Genomic DNA, 21,787 nt, shown 5'->3' with positions numbered 1-21,787 from the left:
GCTAAATCCACTGGAAAAAGTCTGTATAAGTCTCAGGACCTCATCAAATCTAACATGCACAGAAATCTCTTGGCCATCATGGTTGAGACAGATGTGACTAGCTGGTTGAGGTGGAGGTGATGCTCTTCCACTGATACATGCACCATGCTTTGAGGAGCAAGTTCCTTTCCAAGTGTCCAAGAGCTTAGATTCTATGTTCTTCCTAAATTTTAAGAGTTTCACACTCAGAAGATGGGCGATATACTGAGGCAAAGCACTTTCCTTCCCTTCAAAACAGCATTTATCCGGGAGACAAAAATGGACAAGCATGCAATACTTTAAAATACAGGTAATTATTTCATGTTACAAGGTTACTTACCAAATATTTTACTCAAGTTTTTCTTGGGCTTCTTTATACGAGATGCAGATTCAGTATGTTTCAAGATCTTTGGCTGGGGATAACCTAGGAGATAATAAACCTTAGCTGTGATTAAATCTTACCTTGGAGCTCCATGTAGCCCTCTGTGGATCGACACAGCTGTGCATGATTTTGAGCGCCGCATCCTGCAAACCTACTCTGGGGAAACAGCATTGGGCTAGAGTTTCAGTCCAAGAGAGAACCCTGTGATCTTGGTTATTAATGCTCTGCTCAATTTTCTTATCTGAGGATTGTTGGACTAGATGTCAATCCATAGGATGGCTATGTGTGAGGAGCAGAGAAAACATGCCAACATGATGTATAAACCAGGAAGGCCCCTCCCTTACTCCTCACCACTGGCGCCTATTTGACCTGCAGTAAACGATGCAGCTTCCAAGTAGTAAGTCTATTGCTTGGTTTTCAGAATAAAAGAAGCCAGACACACATGTCACTTAAAAAAAAACTTTCCCCTCTCTAAAGAATGATGCCAATAGGGAGTGACACTGACCATGTAGGACATGTGTTACTTTGTTTCCTGAACAGAGGGAATGATGCCACATACTTGCACTTATGCACACTCTGGGTCTATATTTGGAAGGGGCTCAGAGTGCCTGTGGCTGTCCCAACTGATCTGTTTGTTAATAAAAAGGAATGTCTGGTTATGTCATTTACAGATGTCAAAATGAAAGTATACAGGGGGAGGCAAGATGGCGGCTGAGTGAACTTCCCGGTTACTAGCTCCTGGGGGGAATTGGCTGGGAGGCGTCGGAGACTCTTTGGGACCGGCTGTTTCGGGATTTTTCCTGGTCCGGAGGTGTCTGGACATCGATTTGGAGGGAAGGTAACAGAGAGGATCCATCTGTGAAATATACACGGAGATCCCAGCTACGTGTGGAGGATTCCCTCCTTGGGTGGGTGGAGCCGAGGCAGCTAGCACCGCGCGGAGCCCCGGCGGGCGGAGGCCAGGGTAGCCGAGTCCGGCCGAGCCCGGCTGAGCCGCGGCGGGCGGAGGGGCGGAGCCCAGCTGAGCTCGGCCGAGCCCAGCCGCGCCGCGCCGAGCGGCGAGCGGGAGAGCCGAGCCGCGCTGCGCCGCGCCGGGCGGCGGGCGGGAAAGCCGAGCCCAGCCGAGCCCAGCCGAGCTGCGGCGGGCGGCGGGCGGGGGACCAGAGCCCAGCTGAGCCCAGCCGAGCCTGGCGGCGGGGTTTCTGTTCTTTGGTTTTTTTTTGTTTTGTTTTGTTTTTTTTTTTATTTTTTGTTCTTGTTGTTCTTTTTTTTTTTTTTCAATCCTCTCTTTCTTGTCCCCAATATTCTTCTTATACTATTTTACCTTAACAATACAATAGGTCCTACAGGAAATACCTCACATTTGCTGGGTTTCCTCACCCTCCACTGCCTCATTTCTCTGTGAATAGATTTAGCCTATCTACACTATCCCCTTTCCCCTACAACTTGATATCCTCCACCATCTGCTATCTCTCCTATATTCCATCTCCCTTTCTTTGATCCATAAAGTGTCTAACTCTTAATTTCTAATACCTTTGTTTAGTTTTCCATCTGGTATTCATCCCTGAAACTATTACCTTTCTTTTCTCTTTCCCTCTCTCACGAAAACAATAGCCTCTTAGTACGTACCACATTCCTCCCATATTCAGTCGTCTACCTCATTATAGGTACTTTCCTACTACTATAACTCTACACAATTTACATGATCTAACCTCCATCCTCCCACAACTCATATTGTTGCTTTGTAAACATATATCACCAATACTACTTCACACTTTTTCCTTCCTTACACAATTGACTTTCCCCAGCACTAATACTTTCCTTTAAAGTGAGCTTAACTAGCAATAAGAAATTGGAATAAGAAGAACAAAGTGACAAAGGGAAGATATAACACTTACGCAAAAACAACAGCTAATTAATCTCCAAGACTAGACAAAGAAGCTAAGGAACTGATTAAACCCGTCAAGAAAAAATGTTGACAAGACAGCAACAAAAATCTACAAACCAAACCAGTAATCAGGAAAACATGGCTGAATCCAATCAACAAACTGAAAATCAGGAAGGGGGGCAGGACTTTGCACAAGCAATGAAAGATCTCAGAACATTTATCACCGACAAATTTGATGAAGTAATGAAAGAGGTTAACAGCGTGAAGACAACACTTGGAGGGGAAATTGCAGACATGCGCAAAAAATAACAGATATGATGGAAATGAACACCACAATTCAAGAAATCAAAAATACACTTGCAGCAAATATCAGCAGACTAGAAGAGGCAGAGCAGAGAATTAGTGATGTGGAAGACAGTGCATTGGAAATCAAACAGATAGTAGAAGTGGTCAATAAAAAGGTAGAAAAAATCCATATAGGACTTAGGGACCTGAATGATAACGCAAAATGCTCAAACATACGTATTATAGGCATTCCAGAAGGAGAAGAGAAGGGAAAGGGGTCAGAAGGAGTGTTGCAGGAAATAATGAATGAAAACTTCCCAAATCTACTGAAAGAGACAGATGTACATATCCAAGAAGCACAGCGCACTCCACTGGTCATAAACCCCAACAGGCCCACCCCAAGACATATACTTGTCAAATTATCCAATGCTCAAGACAAAGAAAAAATTCTAAGAGCAGCAAGAGAAAAGAAAACCATCACATACAAGGGAAACTCCATAACATTAAGTGCTGATTTCTCATCTGAAACGATGGAGGCAAGAAGGCAGTGGTATGATATAGTCAAGGTACTAAAGGAAAAAAATTTTCAACCAAGAATACTCTATCCAGCTAAACTAGCATTCAAAAATGATGGAGAGTTCAAAATATTCACAGATAAACAGAAACTGAAAGAGTATATCAACAAGAAACCTCCCCTTCAAGAAATTCTTAAGGGAATTCTGCAGGAAGAAAGGAAAAAACAGGACAGTCAGAGATGGAGGAGAGTGTAAAAGCAACAAGAAAGACAAAAATAGAAGGGGAAAATAAAATAATACAAACAAAATATAACAAACACAAATCCAACCAAAATATGGCTACCATAAATAACTCTCTAAACGTAATAACACTGAATGTCAATGGATTAAACTCACCTATCAAAAGATTCAGACTGGGACACTGGATAAGGAAATACGACCCATCTATATGCTGCCTACAAGAGACACATCTTAGACCCAGAGACTCATGGAGGTTGAAAGTGAATGGCTGGAAAACAATCATACAAGCAAACAACAACCAAAAAAAGGCAGGAGTAGCTATATTAATATCAGACAAAATAGACTTTAAATGCGAAACAATTGTGAGAGACAAAGAAGGATACTATATTTTAGTGAAAGGGACAATTTGTCAAGAAGATCGAACAATCATAAATATTTATGCTCCTAACAAGGGCGCCTCTAAATATGTGAGGCAAACGCTGGAAAAACTAAGTGAAAGAATAGATGCATCTACAATTATAGTGGGGGATTTTAATACACCACTATCAACTCTGGACAGAACATCTCAAAAGAGAATCACTAAAGAAACAAAACATTTGAACAGTATATTAGAAGAGCTGGATCTAATAGACATATATAGATCATTACACCCAAACACAGCAGGATATACATTTTTCTCAAACGCACATGGAACATTCTCCAAGATTGACCATATGCTAGGCCACAAAGAAAGGCTTAATGAATTCAGAAAGATCGAAATCATACAAAACAATATCTCTGACCACAGTGGAGTCAAGCTGGAAATTTGCAAGGGACAGAGACCCAGACTTCACACGACAATTTAGAAATTAAACAGCACACTCTTAGAAAAACAGTGGGTCAAAGAGGAAATCTCAAAAGAAATCAATGACTACCTTGAAACAAATGATAATGATAACACAACATACCAAAATTTATGGGATGCTGCAAAAGCAGTACTGAGAGGGAAGTTTATAGCCATAAATTCATATATCAAAAAAGAAGAAAGAGCAGAAATTGAAGAATTAACTGCACATTTGAAGGAATTAGAAAAACAACAACAAAGTAACCCAACAGGAAGAAGAAGGAAGGAAATAACAAAGATAAGAGCAGAACTAAATGAAATAGAAAATAAGAAAGCACTTGAAAAAATAAACAAGACCAAGAGCTGGTTTTTTGAGAAGATCAACAAAATTGACAAACCTTTAGCGAGACTAACAAAGAAAAAAAGAGAAAAGATGCAAATACACAAAATAAGAAATGAGAAAGGTGATATCACCACTGACCCCACAGAAATAAAGACTATCATAAGAGGATACTTTGAAAAACTATATTCCAACAAAAATGACAATTTAGAGGAAATGGACAAATTCCTAGAAATACATAAGCAGCCCATACTGACGAAAGAAGAAATTGATGATCTTAACAAACCAATCACAAGCAAAGAGATAGAATCAGTCATTAAAAATCTCCCAACTAAGAAGAGCCCAGGGCCAGACGGCTTCACAGGTGAATTCTACAAAACATTCCAGAAAGAACTAACACCAATCCTGTTGAAACTATTCCAAAAAATCGAAACAGAAGGAACACTGCCTAATTCCTTCTATGATGCCAACATTACCCTAGTACCAAAGCCAAACAAAGACACCACAAGAAAGGAAAATTACAGACCAATTTCTCTAATGAACCTAGACGCAAAAATACTTAACAAAATACTTGCTAATCGTATTCAACAACACATTAAATGAATTATACACCATGACCAAGTGGGATTTATCCCAGGTATGCAAGGATGGTTCAACATAAGAAAATCAATCAATGTAATACACCATATAAACAGATTGAGAGGAAAAAACCACATGATTATATCTATAGATGCAGAAAAGGCATTTGACAAAATACAGCACCCCTTCCTGATAAAAACACTCCAAAAGATCGGAATACAAGGAAACTTTTTGAACATGATAAAGAGTATATATGAAAAACCTAAAGCCAACATTGTTTACAATGGTGAAATCCTGAAATCCTTCCCTCTAAAATCAGGAACAAGACAAGGATGCCCATTGTCTCCGCTCCTATTTAACATTGTCTTGGAAGTACTGGCTCGAGCACTGAGACAAGAACCAGATATAAAAGGCATTCAAATTGGAAGGGAAGAAGTCAAAATTTCATTATTTGCAGATGACATGATCCTATATATAGAAAACCCTGAGAGATCTACAACAAAGCTCCTAGAACTCATAAATGAGTTTAGCAAAGTCGCAGGTTATAAGATCAATGCGCAAAAATCAGTAGCATTTCTATACACCAATAATGAGCAAGATCAGGAGGAAATCAAGAAACAAATACCATTCACAATAGTAAATAAAAAAATCAAATACTTAGGAATAAATTTAACTAAAGAGGTAAAAAACTTATACATCGAGAACTATACAAGATTGTTCAAGGAAATCAAAGAAGACCTAAATAAATGGAAGAATATTCCCTGCTCATGGATAGGAAGACTGAATATTATTAAGATGTCTATCCTACCAAAACTGATCTACACATTCAACGCAATCCCAATAAAAATCAACACAGCCTTCTTTAAGGAACTAGAAAAACTAACTATGAAATTTATTTGGAATAAAAAGAGGCCCCGAATAGCCAAAGACATATTGAAAAAGAAAAACGAAATAGGAGGAATCACACTTCCTGACTTCAAAACATACTACAAAGCTACAGTAGTGAAAACAGCATGGTACTGGCATAAGGAGAGACACACAGACCAATGGAATTGAATTGAAAGTTCAGATATAGAACCTCATGTATATAGCCATATAATATTCGATAAAGCCACCAAACCCTCACAACTGGGAGAGAATGGCCTATTCAACAAATGGTGCCTGGAGAACTGGATAGCTATATGTAGAAGAATGAAAGAGGATTACCATCTCACACCTTATACAAAGATCAACTCAAGATGGATCAAAGACCTAAATATAAGAGCCAAGACTATAAAGACCTTAGAAAGCAGTGTAGGGAAACATCTACAGGACCTTGTAATAGGAAATGGCTTCATGAATATCACACCAAAAGCATGAGCAGCAAAAGAACAAATAGATAAATGGGACTACCTTAAAATTAAAGCCTTCTGCACCTCAAAGGAGTTTGTCAAGAAAGTAAAAAGGGAACCCACACAATGGGAGAAAATATTTGGCAACCATATATCTGATAAGAGACTTATAACTTGCATATATAAAGAACTCATAGATCTCGAAAACAAAACGATAAACAACCCATTTAAAAAATGGGAAAAAGATTTAAACAGACACTTCTCCAAAGAAGAAATACAAATGGCTAAAAAGCACATGAAAAAATGCTCCAAATCCCTAGCTATCAGGGAAATGCAAATCAAAACTACAATGAGATACCATCTTACTCCCATAAGATTGGCAGCCATGAAAAAAACAGTAGAATACAAATGCTGGAGAGGATGTGAAGAAAGGGGAACACTCATCCATTGCTGGTGGGAATGCAGAAGGATCCAACCATTCTGGAGGACAGTTTGGCAGTTTCTCAAAAAATTATCCATAGATTTGCCATATGACCCAGCAATACCACTGCTGGGTATATACCCATCAGATCTGAAAACAAGGACACAAACCGATATATGTACACCAATGTTCATAGCAGCATTGTTCACCATCGCCAAAAGTTGGAATCAATCCAAAAGTCCATCAACAGATGAGTGGATCAATAAAATGTGGTATATACACACAATGGAATACTACTCAGCTGTAAGAACCAATACACTACAATCGCACGTGATAACATGGATGAACCTTGAGAATCTTATGTTGAGTGAAGCAACCCAGGCATTGAAGGACAAATACTATATGACCTCAATGATATGAAATAAGTTAACTGCCTCAGAGAGCTAGAGTCTGGAAAAGTGGCTTACTGGAAATCGGGGGGTGGAGGAAGGCTGTGAGTTAATGTCTGTAGGGGTGGAATCTGTGATGAGCTGGGGGTAAGTATGAGCACAAAGAAGGGACAAAATGGGGGCAAGGGGTTACCTTCGGGTGGGGTTTTCTGGGTTTGAGGGGGGCTGGGGATGGGAAGAGGGGTAATATGGTCCAAGAAATAGGTGGGAGGGAGGGGAAACATACAAACATGGGAGAGTGCCAGAAGTTCATTGAGAACTAAATGTTGAGTAAAACGTATCAAAATATAAGTAGGAGGGTTACCTGGTTAGGACGCTCAGGGGGTATGGTCTGATGCGGGACGGACTCCAGAGGGAATAGCTGAAGGCTCATTTTGCCAAGGTGGGTTCTACCATTGGGTGGGGTGGACCCATATCCTGGGGAAGACTAATGCCATCGAATAGAGAGAACTGTATCTCTCGTGAGAAAGGACGGCTCCCAGGGCATTAGATTGGCAGGCGTTGTGGGCCCTAAGGGGAGGGGAAAATGGACGTGCAATGGATGGAACAAAGGTAAATAAGGGGGCAAAAGAGGAGTTATGTGAGAGTACACGAGGATGAATATAAAACAGCTAATATTACACCAAAAACATATAGGGGACGACAGACTAATAATGAAAACCATAAGACAAAACATAGGATAACTAAAAAATTTAGAAAACTGTACAACCTAAAGTATGGACCACATAGTAAGCACAAATGTTACCTTGTTTGAAAACTATAGTTTCGGAATCTGTACATCAGTTTCAGGAAATATGATATGAATAAGTTAAAAGATTATTGCTGTGGAAGGGAAAAGGTTTTATGGTGGATCTGGGGAAATACTGTATATTGTATATATGAATTTTGGTGATCTAAGACTCTTCTGAAGCTGACATTATGTTGGGATTCACTTTATGGGAAGTTTTGGATCACAGAGTGGTTCAACAATGGCAGCGGAGGAATACTGATATAGGATGTTATTGACAGGATATATATGGTTGACAGGGAGTTATACAGGGCATATGCCCAGGGTATATGGTAATGTCTATATATACTCATAGTTGAAACAATTAATAACAACAGCTAGGGGGGTACTGGGCTCCTGGCCGGGGGGTCACTGTTGTGGGCCCTGGGAGAGCAGCGGCAATCCTCCAGGTGCAACGGCAAGAACCAGGAAGGAAGGAGGGCCCAACAGTGGGCTCTTGATACTAATGGCTACACTTTTGAGCCTATGCACCTGCAATAAGAACAAGGCCTAGAGTAGCATTGTGCCTGGGGGTTTCCTCCTGACAGCCTTCATGTTACTCAAATGTGGCCACTCTCACAGCCAAACTCAGCGTGTAGATGTGATGCATTCCCCCCAGCGTGGGACACGACACCCGGGGATGAGCCTCCCTGGCACCGAGGGATCACTACCACATACCAGCTGAAGAAGCAACTAGAAAATGACCTTGAATTAAAGATTCAATGCGGAACAGCAGAATATACCTGTCTACATATAATAACATGACTTCGGGAAGCGGTTTGACCTAATGTAAGGGGGAAATGGAAAGGAGAAATGAGATTATAAAGCTGTGAGTCTCTAAAAAAGAGTCTGGAGGTTGTCGGAAGGAATACCCCTATGTACAACTGAACAGAGTCTAAGAGACAGATAAGGTAGATACAACCCCAGGTATTGGTTCTTTTGAGGGATAAAGAGACCCACGGGTTCTATGGTCATGGCAGAAGGGGTTCACTGCCATGACAGATGGCCCTTCTTTGGAGCTGGTGTTTCTGCGTGATGGAAATGGACTCAGAGGGGATCTCTTTTCACAAGACTTGCATGCTACTTTATTGGAATTGTAGTTGGTGCTGGGTTTAAGATATATGTAGGGGATTTGAATCTCTGGACTGATAATATGACATCCAGGCCCAGAGCCTCAACAGACTTCAGCTCCTACACTTTGACTTATTGGACTTACTCCACTCAGCTAACATGGAGTTGAAGAAGGTCAACCACCACAACATGGAGCCTAGAGTGTCTACAACTAGAAGCAGGAAGAGTGCATCCAGTACCCATGTGCAATCTAAGCCCTCACTTGACATAGGTGTGCAATGGACACAACCAATCCAATGTCCACAGAGAAAATGTGGAATGGGTGTGGGAACGGTAGCCATGGGGGCTGCTGGGTGTGGGGAACGGGAGGAAGAGATGAGATGTGGAGGCGTTTTCGGGACGTGGAGTTGTCCTGGATAGTGCTTCACGGACAATTACGGGACACTGTAGATCCCCCCAGGGCCCACTGGATGGAACGTGAGAGAGTCTGGGCTATGATGTGGACCATTGACTATGGGGTGCAGTGATGCTCAGAGATGAACTTACCAGGTGCAATGGATGTATCACGATGATGGGAGAGAGTGTTGCTGTGGGGGGAGTGGGGGGCGGGGGCGGTGGGGTTGAATGGGACCTCATATATTTTTTTTATTGTAATTAAAAATAATAATAATAAATAAATATTAAAAAAAAAAAATGAAAGTACAAAGGGGAATGGACTGGGCAATGACCTTCCATAGGACATGGAATTATTTCAAGAATTGTGCTGACACAGATGGAGAGGAATTAATTACGCTAAATGATCATAGCAACCAAGATGAGTGTGAGCTATATTTTCAGGCTGCTCTTGAAGGTTGTGACATCTAGTATCCAAACCATTATCTTGACACTAGATCAAGGCCAGGACTTTTCCTAGTACCCAGGGCAATGGCCAAACCAACCAGAAGAAGAAACCTACCTCCTAATGAATGGATTGGCAGGGCCACTGCACCTTCTTATCCTGAGCTTCACAGAGCATTGAGGAAGTATCTGGAAGCATGTGAAGTTTCAACAAAAACCAGTGACAAAGCTGATTTTCACATGGTTTGAAATTCTGGGAAGATGGCATTGGAGTAGGCAGGCAGAGTTCAACTCTCTCACAAAACCAAAGGCGAAAGGGTAAAAAGCTGCCCAAGAGACTGCGTTGGGGGTCAGCAAACCGGGACAGTGCTGTACAACCCCCAGGAGGGCAAGGGACAGAGAGACGAAGCAGCTGAGATGACAACCATGAGTTACTGATCCCTGCAGCTGGAACCAGCACCCGTACCCCACCCTCAAGGTGCAAGCCTGGATGAAGCCCATGGCTTATAGCAGCCAACTGAGAGGTAAACATATATCTTTTCCCTGGGGAGAGAGAGAGTGTAGTAGAGGGCAGAGTGGTTTCTCTTTGGTAAATTTGGCCCACTTTGAATCTTAGCTCTGGTCAGACCAGAATCACCAGCAAGTGAAGGTTGAAAGAGACACCTCCATGGAAAGATTCAATGAGGTGTGCCATTTGCTGGCTGGCAGGGAAACTGCAAAGAGAAAAACTGCTTTTAGGTCTCCTTGTCCCAAACTGCTAGGAAAATATCTGTGCCCCATTAGGGAGTCCCTGACCCAATTTTGATAATGTGAGCTGGGCAATTTTGGAGACTCAGAATAAGTTGAACCAAAAAGCAAAGAACCACACACACACACACACAAACACTAGGCAAGAGAGAGAAACTGACCATCAGAGTAAACTCACCAACATATTCAGATGCCTAGACATCAGGAAAAAAATTACAAGCCATACTAAGGAGCAGGAAGAGATGGCCCAATCACAGGAATAAACCAAATATCCTGATGAAATACAGGATTTGAGAGAACTAATCAATGATAATCATATGAATTTCAATTCATTTCAATTCAAGGAGTTGAAGGAAACTATGAATAAAGAGATAAAGGCTATTAAGAAGACAATGGGTAAGCAGAAAGAACAATTTGAAAGCCTGCAAAGGAAAGTGACAGAACTTGTGGGAATGAAAGATACAATGGATGAGATTAAAAATACATTAGAGGGGAGAACCAGCAAGATGGCAGTGGAGTAAGGAGCTCCTAGAGTCAGCTCCTGCTACAGGGCAGTTAGCAAACACCCAGAGCTCTCTGGAGCTAGCTGAAGCACATGTTTGGGGGCTCCAGGAGACCAGAAGAGCATTCTGCCACATCCTTGAAGGAGTGGAAGGAGGAGACTGCCTATCTGGAGTGAAGACTCATGAGTAGAGTGCTCCGCGCCCCAGAGGCTGGTGCCCATCCTCCACTGGAGGCAGAAGCCGCCTCGGGAGCTGTTCCATGGCTGGAATTGAAAGCTCCACTTCCCCAAAATGGGGGAGGAAGAGATGGTTGGGCACCAATTTCAGCTACTGATGAGAAAATTCAGCGGGCTAATGAATAATCCTGAGAACAGCTGAAATTTGAGCCTGTCCAGGTCAGAAAGAGGCCGGGAGCTGCCATCTTAACTTCACACCTGGCACGAAGGGAAGCGGAGCAGACTGAGAGTCCCACTGCTGGTGGGAACTGGCTTCTTCCAATCCAGATGATATTATAGCTCTAGCCTAGGTCCCAGTGCCAGCTCCAGAAGGGAGGAAGCTGCTGGGATCCGCGCCAGCCTCACTGGGAAGTTACTGGCCAAGCCATGGAGGCCGGTGATTGTCCTGCTCTGGCAGCATGAGCTGCCCAAGGAGCTGTTCTGTGATGGGAATTGGAAACTCCATTTCCCAGAAACAGGGGAGGAAGAGACAATTGGCTGCCAGTTTGGCTACTGATTGGGAGACTCAGCTGGCTGAGAGATGACCCTGGGAACAGCTAGGATGTGAATCAGTCCAAGTGAGAAAGAGGCCAGTAGCACCATTCTGACTCCTCCCCAGCCTGAGGGGAAGCCGGGCTGCCTGAAACTCTCAATGTCAGCAGGAACCTGTTTCTTTCAAGCAGATCAGCCTGCAGCCCTAGCCTAGGCTTCAGCCCCGCCTCTGAGAGGGAGGAGGCTGAGGAGCCCTACACCAGCCTATACAGGTAACTGCAGGTAATTTTGGCTGGCATAGACTGAAAATCAGAAGTCTACCAGGGCAGATGTGGTCATCTTGGACCCACACTGCATAGATTGCTGCCCACACCTGCAGCTCCATCCCTGCCCCAGGCAGGGGAGAAAGGGATGTGAAGAATCATGAGTCTCTCTGGGCAACTGCAGTCTAGGCCTGCACTTGGATTCTTCCACACAGCTGTGACTCTGTCCCTACCCCTGACAAAGAACAAAGTTGGAAGAAGCTTCACTGGTCTCTGACACAATGAGAACAGCTTGAGCCTCCACAGCTTACAGCACCAACTACATGTTTGGCTCCTAATGCACAACCAGCAAGGGAGAAAGGGCAGGAAGCCCTAAACTAAAGAGAAAAACTGCACCCAGAATAAATACTCTAGTAAGCCAGATGCCAAAACACCAACAAAAAATTACAATCCACACCAAGAAACAGGAAGCTATGGCCCAGTTAAAGGAACAAGATAAGCCTCCAGATGACATACAGGAGTTGAGACAATTAATCATAGATGTTCAAACAAATCTCCTTAATAAATTCAATGAGATGGCTAAAAAATTAAGGATATTAAGAACACATTGGGGGAAACGGACTTTGGCCCAGTGGTTAGGGCGTCCGTCTACCATATGGGAGGTCCGCGGTTCAGACCCCGGGCCTCCTTGACCCGTGTGGAGCTGGCCCATGCGCAGTGCTGATGCGCGCAAGGAGTGCCGTGCCACGCAAGGGTGTCCCCCGCGTGGGGGAGCCCCACGCGCAAGGAGTGCGCCTGTGAGGAAAGCCGCCCAGCGTGAAAAGAAAGAGCAGCCTGCCCAGGAATGGTGCCGCCCACACTTCCCGTGCCGCTGACGACAACAGAAGCGGACAACAGAAGCCGACAAAGAAACAAGACACAGCAAATGGACACCAAGAACAGACAATCGGGGGAGGGGGGGAAATTAAATAAAATAAATAAATCTTTAAAAAAAACAACAACAACAAAAAAAGAACACATTGGGGGAAGCGGACTTGGCCCAGTGGATAGGGTGTCCATCTACTACATGGGAGGTCCACGGTTCAAACCCTGGGCCTCCTTGACCTGTGTGGAGCTGGCCCATGCACCGTGCTGATGCGCGCAAGGAGTGCCCTGCCACACAGGGGTATCCCCTGCGTAGGGGAGCCCCACGCGCAAGGAGTGCACCCCGTAAGAAGAGCCACCCAACGTGAAAGAAAGTGCAGCCTGCCTAAGAATGGCACCGCCCACACAGAGAGCTGACACAACAAGATGATGAAACAAAAAGAAAACACAAGATTCCCGTGCCACTGACAACAACAGAAGCAGACAAAGAAGAAAACGCAGCAAACAGACACAGAGAACAGACAACCAGGGTGGGGGGGGAAGGGGAGAGAAATAAATAAATAAATAAATCTTAAAAAAAAAAACACATTGGATAAGCACAAAGAAGAATTTGAAAGCATACACAGAAAAATAGCAGATCTTATGGGAATGAAAGGTGCAATAAATGAAATTCTTTAAAAAATTGGAATCATATAATAGGAGATTTGAGGAGGCAGAAGGATTGGTGAGCTTGAAGAAATGGCCTCTGAAAATGAACATACAAAAGAACAGATGAAGAAAAGAATGGAAAAATTTGAACAAGGTCTCAGGGGACTAAATGACAGCAAAAGGCATGCAAACATACATGTCATGGGCGTCCCAGAAGAAGAGAAAGGAAAAGGGGCAGAGGGGATATTTGAAGAAATAATGGCTGTGGGAAAAAGAGTTTCACCTGTTCTATTGTCGATGTTGCCTTATTATAGATGTTGCAGTTGTTTCCTGTTGTTGTAAATGATGTTGCAGTTCAAATAGCAAACAGCTGCTTGGTAGTTTCCAATAAATACAAGGTGGAAACTAGGGTCGAGGCTCTCAGTTCCAGAAGCTGTGAGACCCCTGGTCCCATCTTTATCTCCTCTCTTGTATCTTTCTCTCTGTCCTTTATTTCTGTAAGTTCTGCATCGCCTTCCCTTCAAGCCAATCTAGCTGAGCTGGTTCACAGTAAATGGTAGAAAATTTCCCAACCCTACTGAAGGACATAGACATCCATGTCCAAGAAGGACAATGTACTCCCCTCAGAAAAAAATCTGAATAGACCAACTCCAAGACACATACTCATCGGAATGTCAAAGGCCAAAGACAGAGAATTCTGAGAGCAGCAAGAGGAAAGCAATGCATAACATATAAGGGATATCCAATAAGATTAAGTGCTGATTTCTCACCAGAAACCATGGAGGCAAGAAGACAGTAGTCTGATATGTTTAAGATACTACAAGAGAAAAACTTCCAGCCAAGAATCTTATATCTAGCAAGACTGTCTTTCAAAAATGAGGGTGAAATTAGAATATTCACAGATACACAGAAACTGAAAGAATTTCTAAGCAAGAGACTGGATTTTCAGGAAATACTAAAAGGTGTGCTAGCGCCTGAAAAGACAGGAGAGGGGGGCCTTGAAGAGAGTCTAGAAATGAAGATTATATCAATAAAAGGAACTAAAAGTGTCAAAAGAGTGGTAAAAATAAAATATGACAAATAAAACTCAAATAGCCAGGAATAAACTTAACCAATGATGTAAAGCACTTGTATTCAGAAAACTGCAACTCAGTGTTCAAAGAAATCAAAAAAGCGCTAAATAACTGGAAGAACATTCCAAGCTCATGGCTTGGAAGACTATCATTAAGATGTCAATTCTACTCAAATTGATATACAGATTTAATGCAATCCTGATTAAAAAAATTCCACCAGCATTAAAGAAAAAATTGAAAACACGATCATTAAATTTATTTGGAAGGGTAAGGGGTCCTGAATAGCCAGAAACATCATAAAAAGGAAAAGTGAACCCTCATCTCCAGACTTTAAATCATATTACCTAGCTATAGTGGCAAAAACAGCATGGTACTGGCAGAAAGAGACACATAGACCAATGGAATGAAACTGATGGTTCAGAAACAGACCCTCACAGGTATGGTCAAATGATTTTTGACTAACCTGTCAAACTCACACATCTCAGGCAGAACAATCCATTCAACAAATGGTGCTGAAAGAATTGGATATCCATAGCTGAAAGAAGAAAAGAGGACCCCTATCTAACATCTTATCCAAAAATTAACTCAAAATGGATCAAAAAACTAAAAATAAAACAAGAACCATAAAACTTCTAGAAGAAATTATTGGAAAATATCTTCAAGCCCTGGTGGTAGGTGGTGGATTCTTAAAGGAGATAAGAGGAGGACTGAGTGGACTACTAATGTTTAATGTATGTAGAAGTTTTAATTAGCTTTACTGTAAAAGTGTGGAAATGTATAGAGTGGATGGTAACACCCAATGAATAACAGCTAGTTTATAAATGGGGATATGACTGAAAATGGTAGTCTAGTTATGTAAATGCCAATTGACAGATGCTAGAGAATAATCTAGGAACTGGATAGCACAGTAAACCAAGAGGTGGATGAGAATTGTGGTTGATGGTACAGATGCAAGATTGTCCTTTGTGAGCTAGAGCAAATGTACATACATCACTACTACAGGGTGTTGGGAATGTGGAGAAGCATGGGAAAAATACAGCTGGAGTGACCTATGGACTGTGGTTAGTAGTAATAATATAATATTCTTGCATCTATGCCAACAGTGTACTATGTTGATACTGAGGCAGTATGGAAAATGTGAGCCAAATGTACATTATGGACATGGTAACAATCAGATGATATTTTTTCTGTAGCAAATGACATACCACATGTGGTATGTTGATGGAGGGGTGTTGTTTGGGAATTCTGCACATGTGCATGATTGTTTTATAAGTTTACAACTTCTGTCATAAAAAATATATTTAAAAAATAATAATAGGGTGGGTTGGGGGAAAAACACACCGAATGTAAGATAAGGACTATGATTAATAGTAAGATTTTGACAATATTCTTTCATAATTTGTAACAAATACCCCATAACAATGCAAGGGGTTAGTGGAGGGTTGATGTATGGGACCTCTGTATGATGTTATGCTTATTTGCTTTGTAAGTTCACAATTTATACTATACACTTAATTGTTTATGTATGTTCATAATAAATGATATAAGGATAATAATAATAGGGTTGGTTGGGGGGAAATACTTTGGTTAGTAGTAATATTTTGACAAAGGTCTTTAATCATTAGTTAAAAAGATTTAACAGCAATGCAAGTTATTGATGGTAGGATAAGTTATGAGAGTCCTGTATGATGTTATATATGATTGTTTTGTAAGTTCACAACTATTATTATACACTTATTGTTTATGTATGTTTATGTATGAGTGATATACTTCAATAAATTTAAAAAATAATAATAAAAAATAAAAATAAAATAAAATAAAAAATACATTAGAGGGAAGAGGATGTGGCTCAACCAGCTGGGCGTCCACCTGCCACATGGGAGGCCCCAGGTTAGGGTCCCAGTGTCTCCTAAAAGAAGACAAGCAGATGCTGCCCCCCACTGCAAAGAGCTAGATGCCACCCCCTGCCACAATGAGCTAGATGCTGTCCCTTCCACAATGAGGTAGACATCACCCCCACTGCAATGAGCAGACGCCACAAGCCAGCAGATGCTACAGCCCATGGTGAGCAGATGTGGCTCACACCATTGGGCACTCCCCTCTCAAGTGGGAGTTCCCAGGCTCATTCCTGGTGCTTTCTGCAGAAGACAAGCAGGCAGTGAGCAGACAGATGAGAGAACCACCTGGTGGAAGGGGGAATAAAGTAAATAAATCTTTAAAAAAAATACATTAGAGGCACATAAGAGCAGATTTTTTTTTAAGATTTATTTATTTATTTATTTATTTATTTATTTCTCTCCCCTCCCCCCCACCCCTGTTGTCTGTTCTCTGTGTCTATTTGCTGTGTCTTGTTTGTCTGCTTCTGTTGTTGTCAGAGGCACAGGAATCTGTGTCTCTTTTTGTTGAGTCATCTTGTCGTGTCAGCTCTCCGTGTGGGTGGCGCCATTCTTAGGCAGGCTGCACTTTCGCACTGGGCGGCTCTCCTTACGGGGTGCACTCCTTGCGCGTGGGGCTCCCCTACGCGGGGGACACCCCTGCATGGCACAGCACTCCTTGAGCACATCAGCACTTCACATGGGCCAGCTCCACACGGGTCAAGGAGGCCCGGGGCTTGAACCGCGGACCTCCCATGTGGTAGACGCACACCCTAACCACTGGACCAAGTCCGTTTCCCGACTTAAGAGCAGATTTGAATTGCTCAAAGACAGAATGAGTGATGTTGAAAACAGAACACCTGACCCGGAAAAGACAAGAGAACAAAGAGAGAAAAGAATGGAAAAAATGGAACAGGGTCTCAGGGAATTGAATGAAAACACAATATGCACAAACATATGTATTACTATATCCCAGAAGGAGAAGAGAATGGAAAGGGGCAGAAGGAATATTTAAAGAAATAATGACCAAAAACTTCCCAACCTTTATGAAAGACAAAAATATCAATATCCAGGAAGGACAACACACCCCAAACAGAATAAATCTGAAGAGGCCTATTATAAGACACCTACTTTTCAGAATGACAAATATCAGAGATAAAGAGAGGATTCTGAAAGCAACAAGAGAAAAGCATCACATACAAGGGAACCTCAATAAGATGAAATGTTGACCTCTCATCAGAAACCATGAAGGCATGCCTCTTTTGTCACTTTTACTGGACCTGTGGTTGTCGCTGGGGTTGATGTATACTCAGGAGACCTGAATCTCTGGACTGTCCATGTGACAGCCAGGCCCTGAGCCTCAGCAGACTTGCAACTCCTTCCCTCTGGTTTATTGACTTACCCTGGCCAGCTAATAGGGAGGTGAAGAAGGTCAACCACCACACCAGGGAGCCAAGAGTGCCTACAACTGCAAGCAGGAGAACTGCATCCATCATCCATGTGGAATCTAAGCCCCCTCTCGATATAGAGGTGGAAAGGACATTACCATCCCAGGATCCACAGACTGGAGGAATAGAGTATGGATTAGAGTGAACTTACTGGTATTCTACTATGAAACTATTGTGATTAGTAATGGAAGAAATTGTAGCATTGATGTGGAGAAAGTGGCCATGGTAGCTGCTGATGGTAGGGAGAGGGTGGAAGAGATATGATGTGAGGCATTTTCAGGACTTGGAGTTGTCCTGGGTGATACTGCAGGGACAGATGCTGGACATTGTGTGTCCTCCCATGGACCACTGGGTAGACTGGGGGAGAGTGTAAACTACAATGTAAACCACTGTCCATGCGGTGCAGCAGTGCTCCAAAATGTATTCACCAAATGTAATGAATGTCCCACAATGATAGAGGTTGTTGATGTGGGAGAAGTGGGGTGAGGGGGGTGGAGGGTATATGGGGACCTCTTATATTTTTTTAATGTAACATTTAAAAAATAATAGATATGCTGTGGGAAAGGAGAAAAAAGAACAAATTGATATGGTGTCTTTAGGGTTCAGAAATGGGGAAAACTGCAGCCAAAAATTCTGTATCTGGTAAAACTGTGCTTCAAAAATGAGGGTGAGTTTAAAGTCTTCACAGACAAACAAAATCTGAGAAAGTATTTACCAAAAGACCAGATCTACAAGAGATACTAAAGGAAGTGCTCAGCCTGAAAGGAAAAAACAAGGGCAAGAGACTTGGAATGAGTGTTTAAATGAATATTATTAGGAAGGGTAAATTAAAGGGCAAAAAGACAGACAATAGTAAGATATGGCAACAGAAAGTCAAAGGATAAAATAGACAAAGTAAGTAATGCCTTTACAGTAATAACATTGAATGTTAATGGCTGGAATTCCCCAAAAGACAGACTGATGAAATGGATAAAAAATATGAGTCATCTATATGCTGTCTACAAGAGACTCACCTCTGATGCAAGGATACATCCAGGTTGAAAGTGGAAGTTTGGAAAAAGATATTCCATGCCAATAGTAACCAAGAAAAGAGCTGGAGTAGTGATGTTGGACATGCTTTGTTTACAGATAATCTGCACAGCAATTATAAATGATACAGGGAAATTGGTATTAAAGCTGCTATGGTGTATGTCGAATTATTTCAAGTTTGACTACTTTGATCCGACAAATGTCAAATGCACAGTTTTCAGTTACTGAGACATAGGTGAATCATAAGGAGAAGATACTCTTAGTCATGCACACACTTTGCTAAAGTTGTATGTGTCGGCAACAAGAGCTTAATACAATTTGGGCAGTACAAAGGACTTATAGAAAATATGTTCTAGTCTTAATCCTCCAGTCAGGTGGGTGTAATCTCATATATAAACAGGTGCTTCAAAAACCTGCTGAGTTGGCAGTTTGGAATTATTTTATGACCCCAGAAAGAAAAAGATTGTTTGTAAACTACTCTATTCCTCTGAATGTGATACATTTGATTGCATTAAACTCAGCTGAGTGGTCTTTGATTAGATTACCTGTTAAGATTAGGGCTTTTGATTTGGCCATGTTAGTGGGCATGACTCAGGTTGAGTCCCTACTGCCTAGCTAGGTCTGACATAAATGGACACTCACAAAGACACAGAAGAAGAGAGCTCTGTCATTTTTTATCCTGCCATGTGACAGCAAGGAGAAGGCTCACGCAGCTGAGACCCCAGGGAGGGATGAGCCATTTGTCTAATAGCTCGCAGCTGAAATTGGGATGTGAGCAAAACAGCCAAGACTGATATATAGAAACCCTGGAAAGAAACAAGCCCTATGCCAGGTGAGAGAGGAAGCTCTAAGAGACAAGTTCTATGCCAACTTGCAGCTGAAACTGGGAAAAGCAGAGCAGCTGAGCCTGAGAGAGGAAGCCCAGAAGGGAAGGAGATATCTCACAAAGATCAGCAGCCACCTTGCTTCACCACGTGGCAAATCCCTGGGATCAACAGTACCTGACTTTGGTAAGAAAGCATCTTTGCTGATGCCTTGCAACTCTTGGCCTTGGAACTGTAAGCTTTTACCCCCCAAATGAATCCCTATTATAAAAGTCAACAGATTTCTGGTACTTTCATCGGCAACCTTTTGACAGCCTAAAACAATGAGGCCAAATAAAACCATTGTTGGCCTTAATGCAATATGTCTGGAGTCCTTTGAAGGAGAATAATTTTACACACAAAAGTGGAACCAAGGGGAAATTCTGAAGAAGACAGATTGCCATGTGACAGGGGCATATTGACTGCCATCAAGCCATGACTAGACACCACAAACTTTGGACAAACATGGCCAACTGATACAACGGTGTTGTGTTCCTAAATTTCAAACTATGAGGAAAAACATTCCTCTTTTTTAAGCCAACCAGTTTGTGGTATTTGTTACAGATGCTCTGGGAAACTTAGACAGCTGTAAAGACTATGCAGTAAATATGTTTTATCTTAATTGTGCATTTATAAAATGCAATGGCAATGATAGTTTGTTATAGAATTTGTTTACTCACCAGTCTTATAATTTTAACATGGCACCAATGCCTGAATTATCCTGATAACAAACTGCCCTTTTAAATTTTACTGCCTAATTCACATATTCCCAACTTAATTCGTTTTGTTTGCATTTTGTGAGTTTTGGTACACATTTATATATTTTATGCATGAGTGGCCAGCTTTCCCCAGTTTTCTTTGGACTTTGAACACCAGTAAAAATGAAGTCTGCTCTGCTCCTCTGGACAAATATTGTGCAGAGGCTGATGCCATAGGGAGAGGTGATGGGGGAAGACATAGGAAGGCTGGACTCTACTGTGTTTCGGCAGTGACCAGGGCACCATCAAACCAGCACGGGCTGTTGACTGGAAAGTCATGAGGCTAGCCAGGGCTTGTGTGACCAGGAATGGTGGACTGCACTGCAAAACTGGATCTTATCCCCTGAACATGGACCAGAGCATGAGAAGCTGTCTAACGGAAGCACCTCAGTGATCAGCCCAAATCAGGGACGTTTACGCTTCAGACCATAGACTTCCATAGTCAGTGGAAGGTTATAAAGAAAACTTTGACAATTCTTTACATCTTTTTATTTGACTTGGCTGCTATACTTGTTTTTTCTTGAAATACAGGAGTAAAGAGTGGAGTGCTCTTGCTGGAGGAATTCATCTCCAGTAAAGGAAGCACAGGCATGTTAATACCAGCTACGAAGTATCGAGATCTTTTGCCCTGCACGTACATAGAGCAGTTTATGAAAAAAGCGAATAAATGACAAAAATCAATGGATATGTGACTTTTTTTCAAACTCTCTTGTCCCAGGGAGGGGAGTTCTGACTAATCATTTTCTGGAAAAGTGTGCTTGTACTAGATATTGTCGACAGTAAACCCTGGAACTAAAACACATGGCCAGGACTTTGCCTCGAATCTCATGGTGTTTGGAGTCACAATATTCTTTCCTACACCTGTTTTCATTCTGACCTGCTCTGGGACTTTCCCCAAGCTCTTCCATAAAACTGGGGGAGCATGTAAGGGGAGAAGTGAGGCATGACAGGGTTTTTGTGGTTGTTTTTGTTTTATTGTTGTTCTTGTTGAGGTACCAGGGTCAAGGATTGAACCGGCACCTCCTATGTGGGAAGCTGGCGCTCAACCACTGAGCCACATTGGCT

General features: G+C 42.1%; 1 protein-coding gene across 1 annotated transcript in view; it reads right to left on the bottom strand.

The window, feature by feature from the left end:
* Window positions 1-21,787, bottom strand: part of LOC139436808 (uncharacterized) — a 48,616-nt gene that overhangs the window by 3,691 nt on the left and 23,138 nt on the right. Inside the window, exon 6 of the mRNA XM_071208974.1 lies at window positions 359-442. Coding sequence (XP_071065075.1) covers window positions 359-442 — 84 coding nt within the window. The remainder of the gene's footprint in view (window positions 1-358; window positions 443-21,787) is intronic.

This window comes from Dasypus novemcinctus, chromosome 17 (genome assembly GCF_030445035.2).
Source record: "Dasypus novemcinctus isolate mDasNov1 chromosome 17, mDasNov1.1.hap2, whole genome shotgun sequence".
Classification (NCBI taxonomy): domain Eukaryota; kingdom Metazoa; phylum Chordata; class Mammalia; order Cingulata; family Dasypodidae; genus Dasypus; species Dasypus novemcinctus.
The sequence above is the reverse complement of the archived record's forward strand: the minus strand, read 5'-3'. Positions and strand labels throughout refer to the sequence as shown.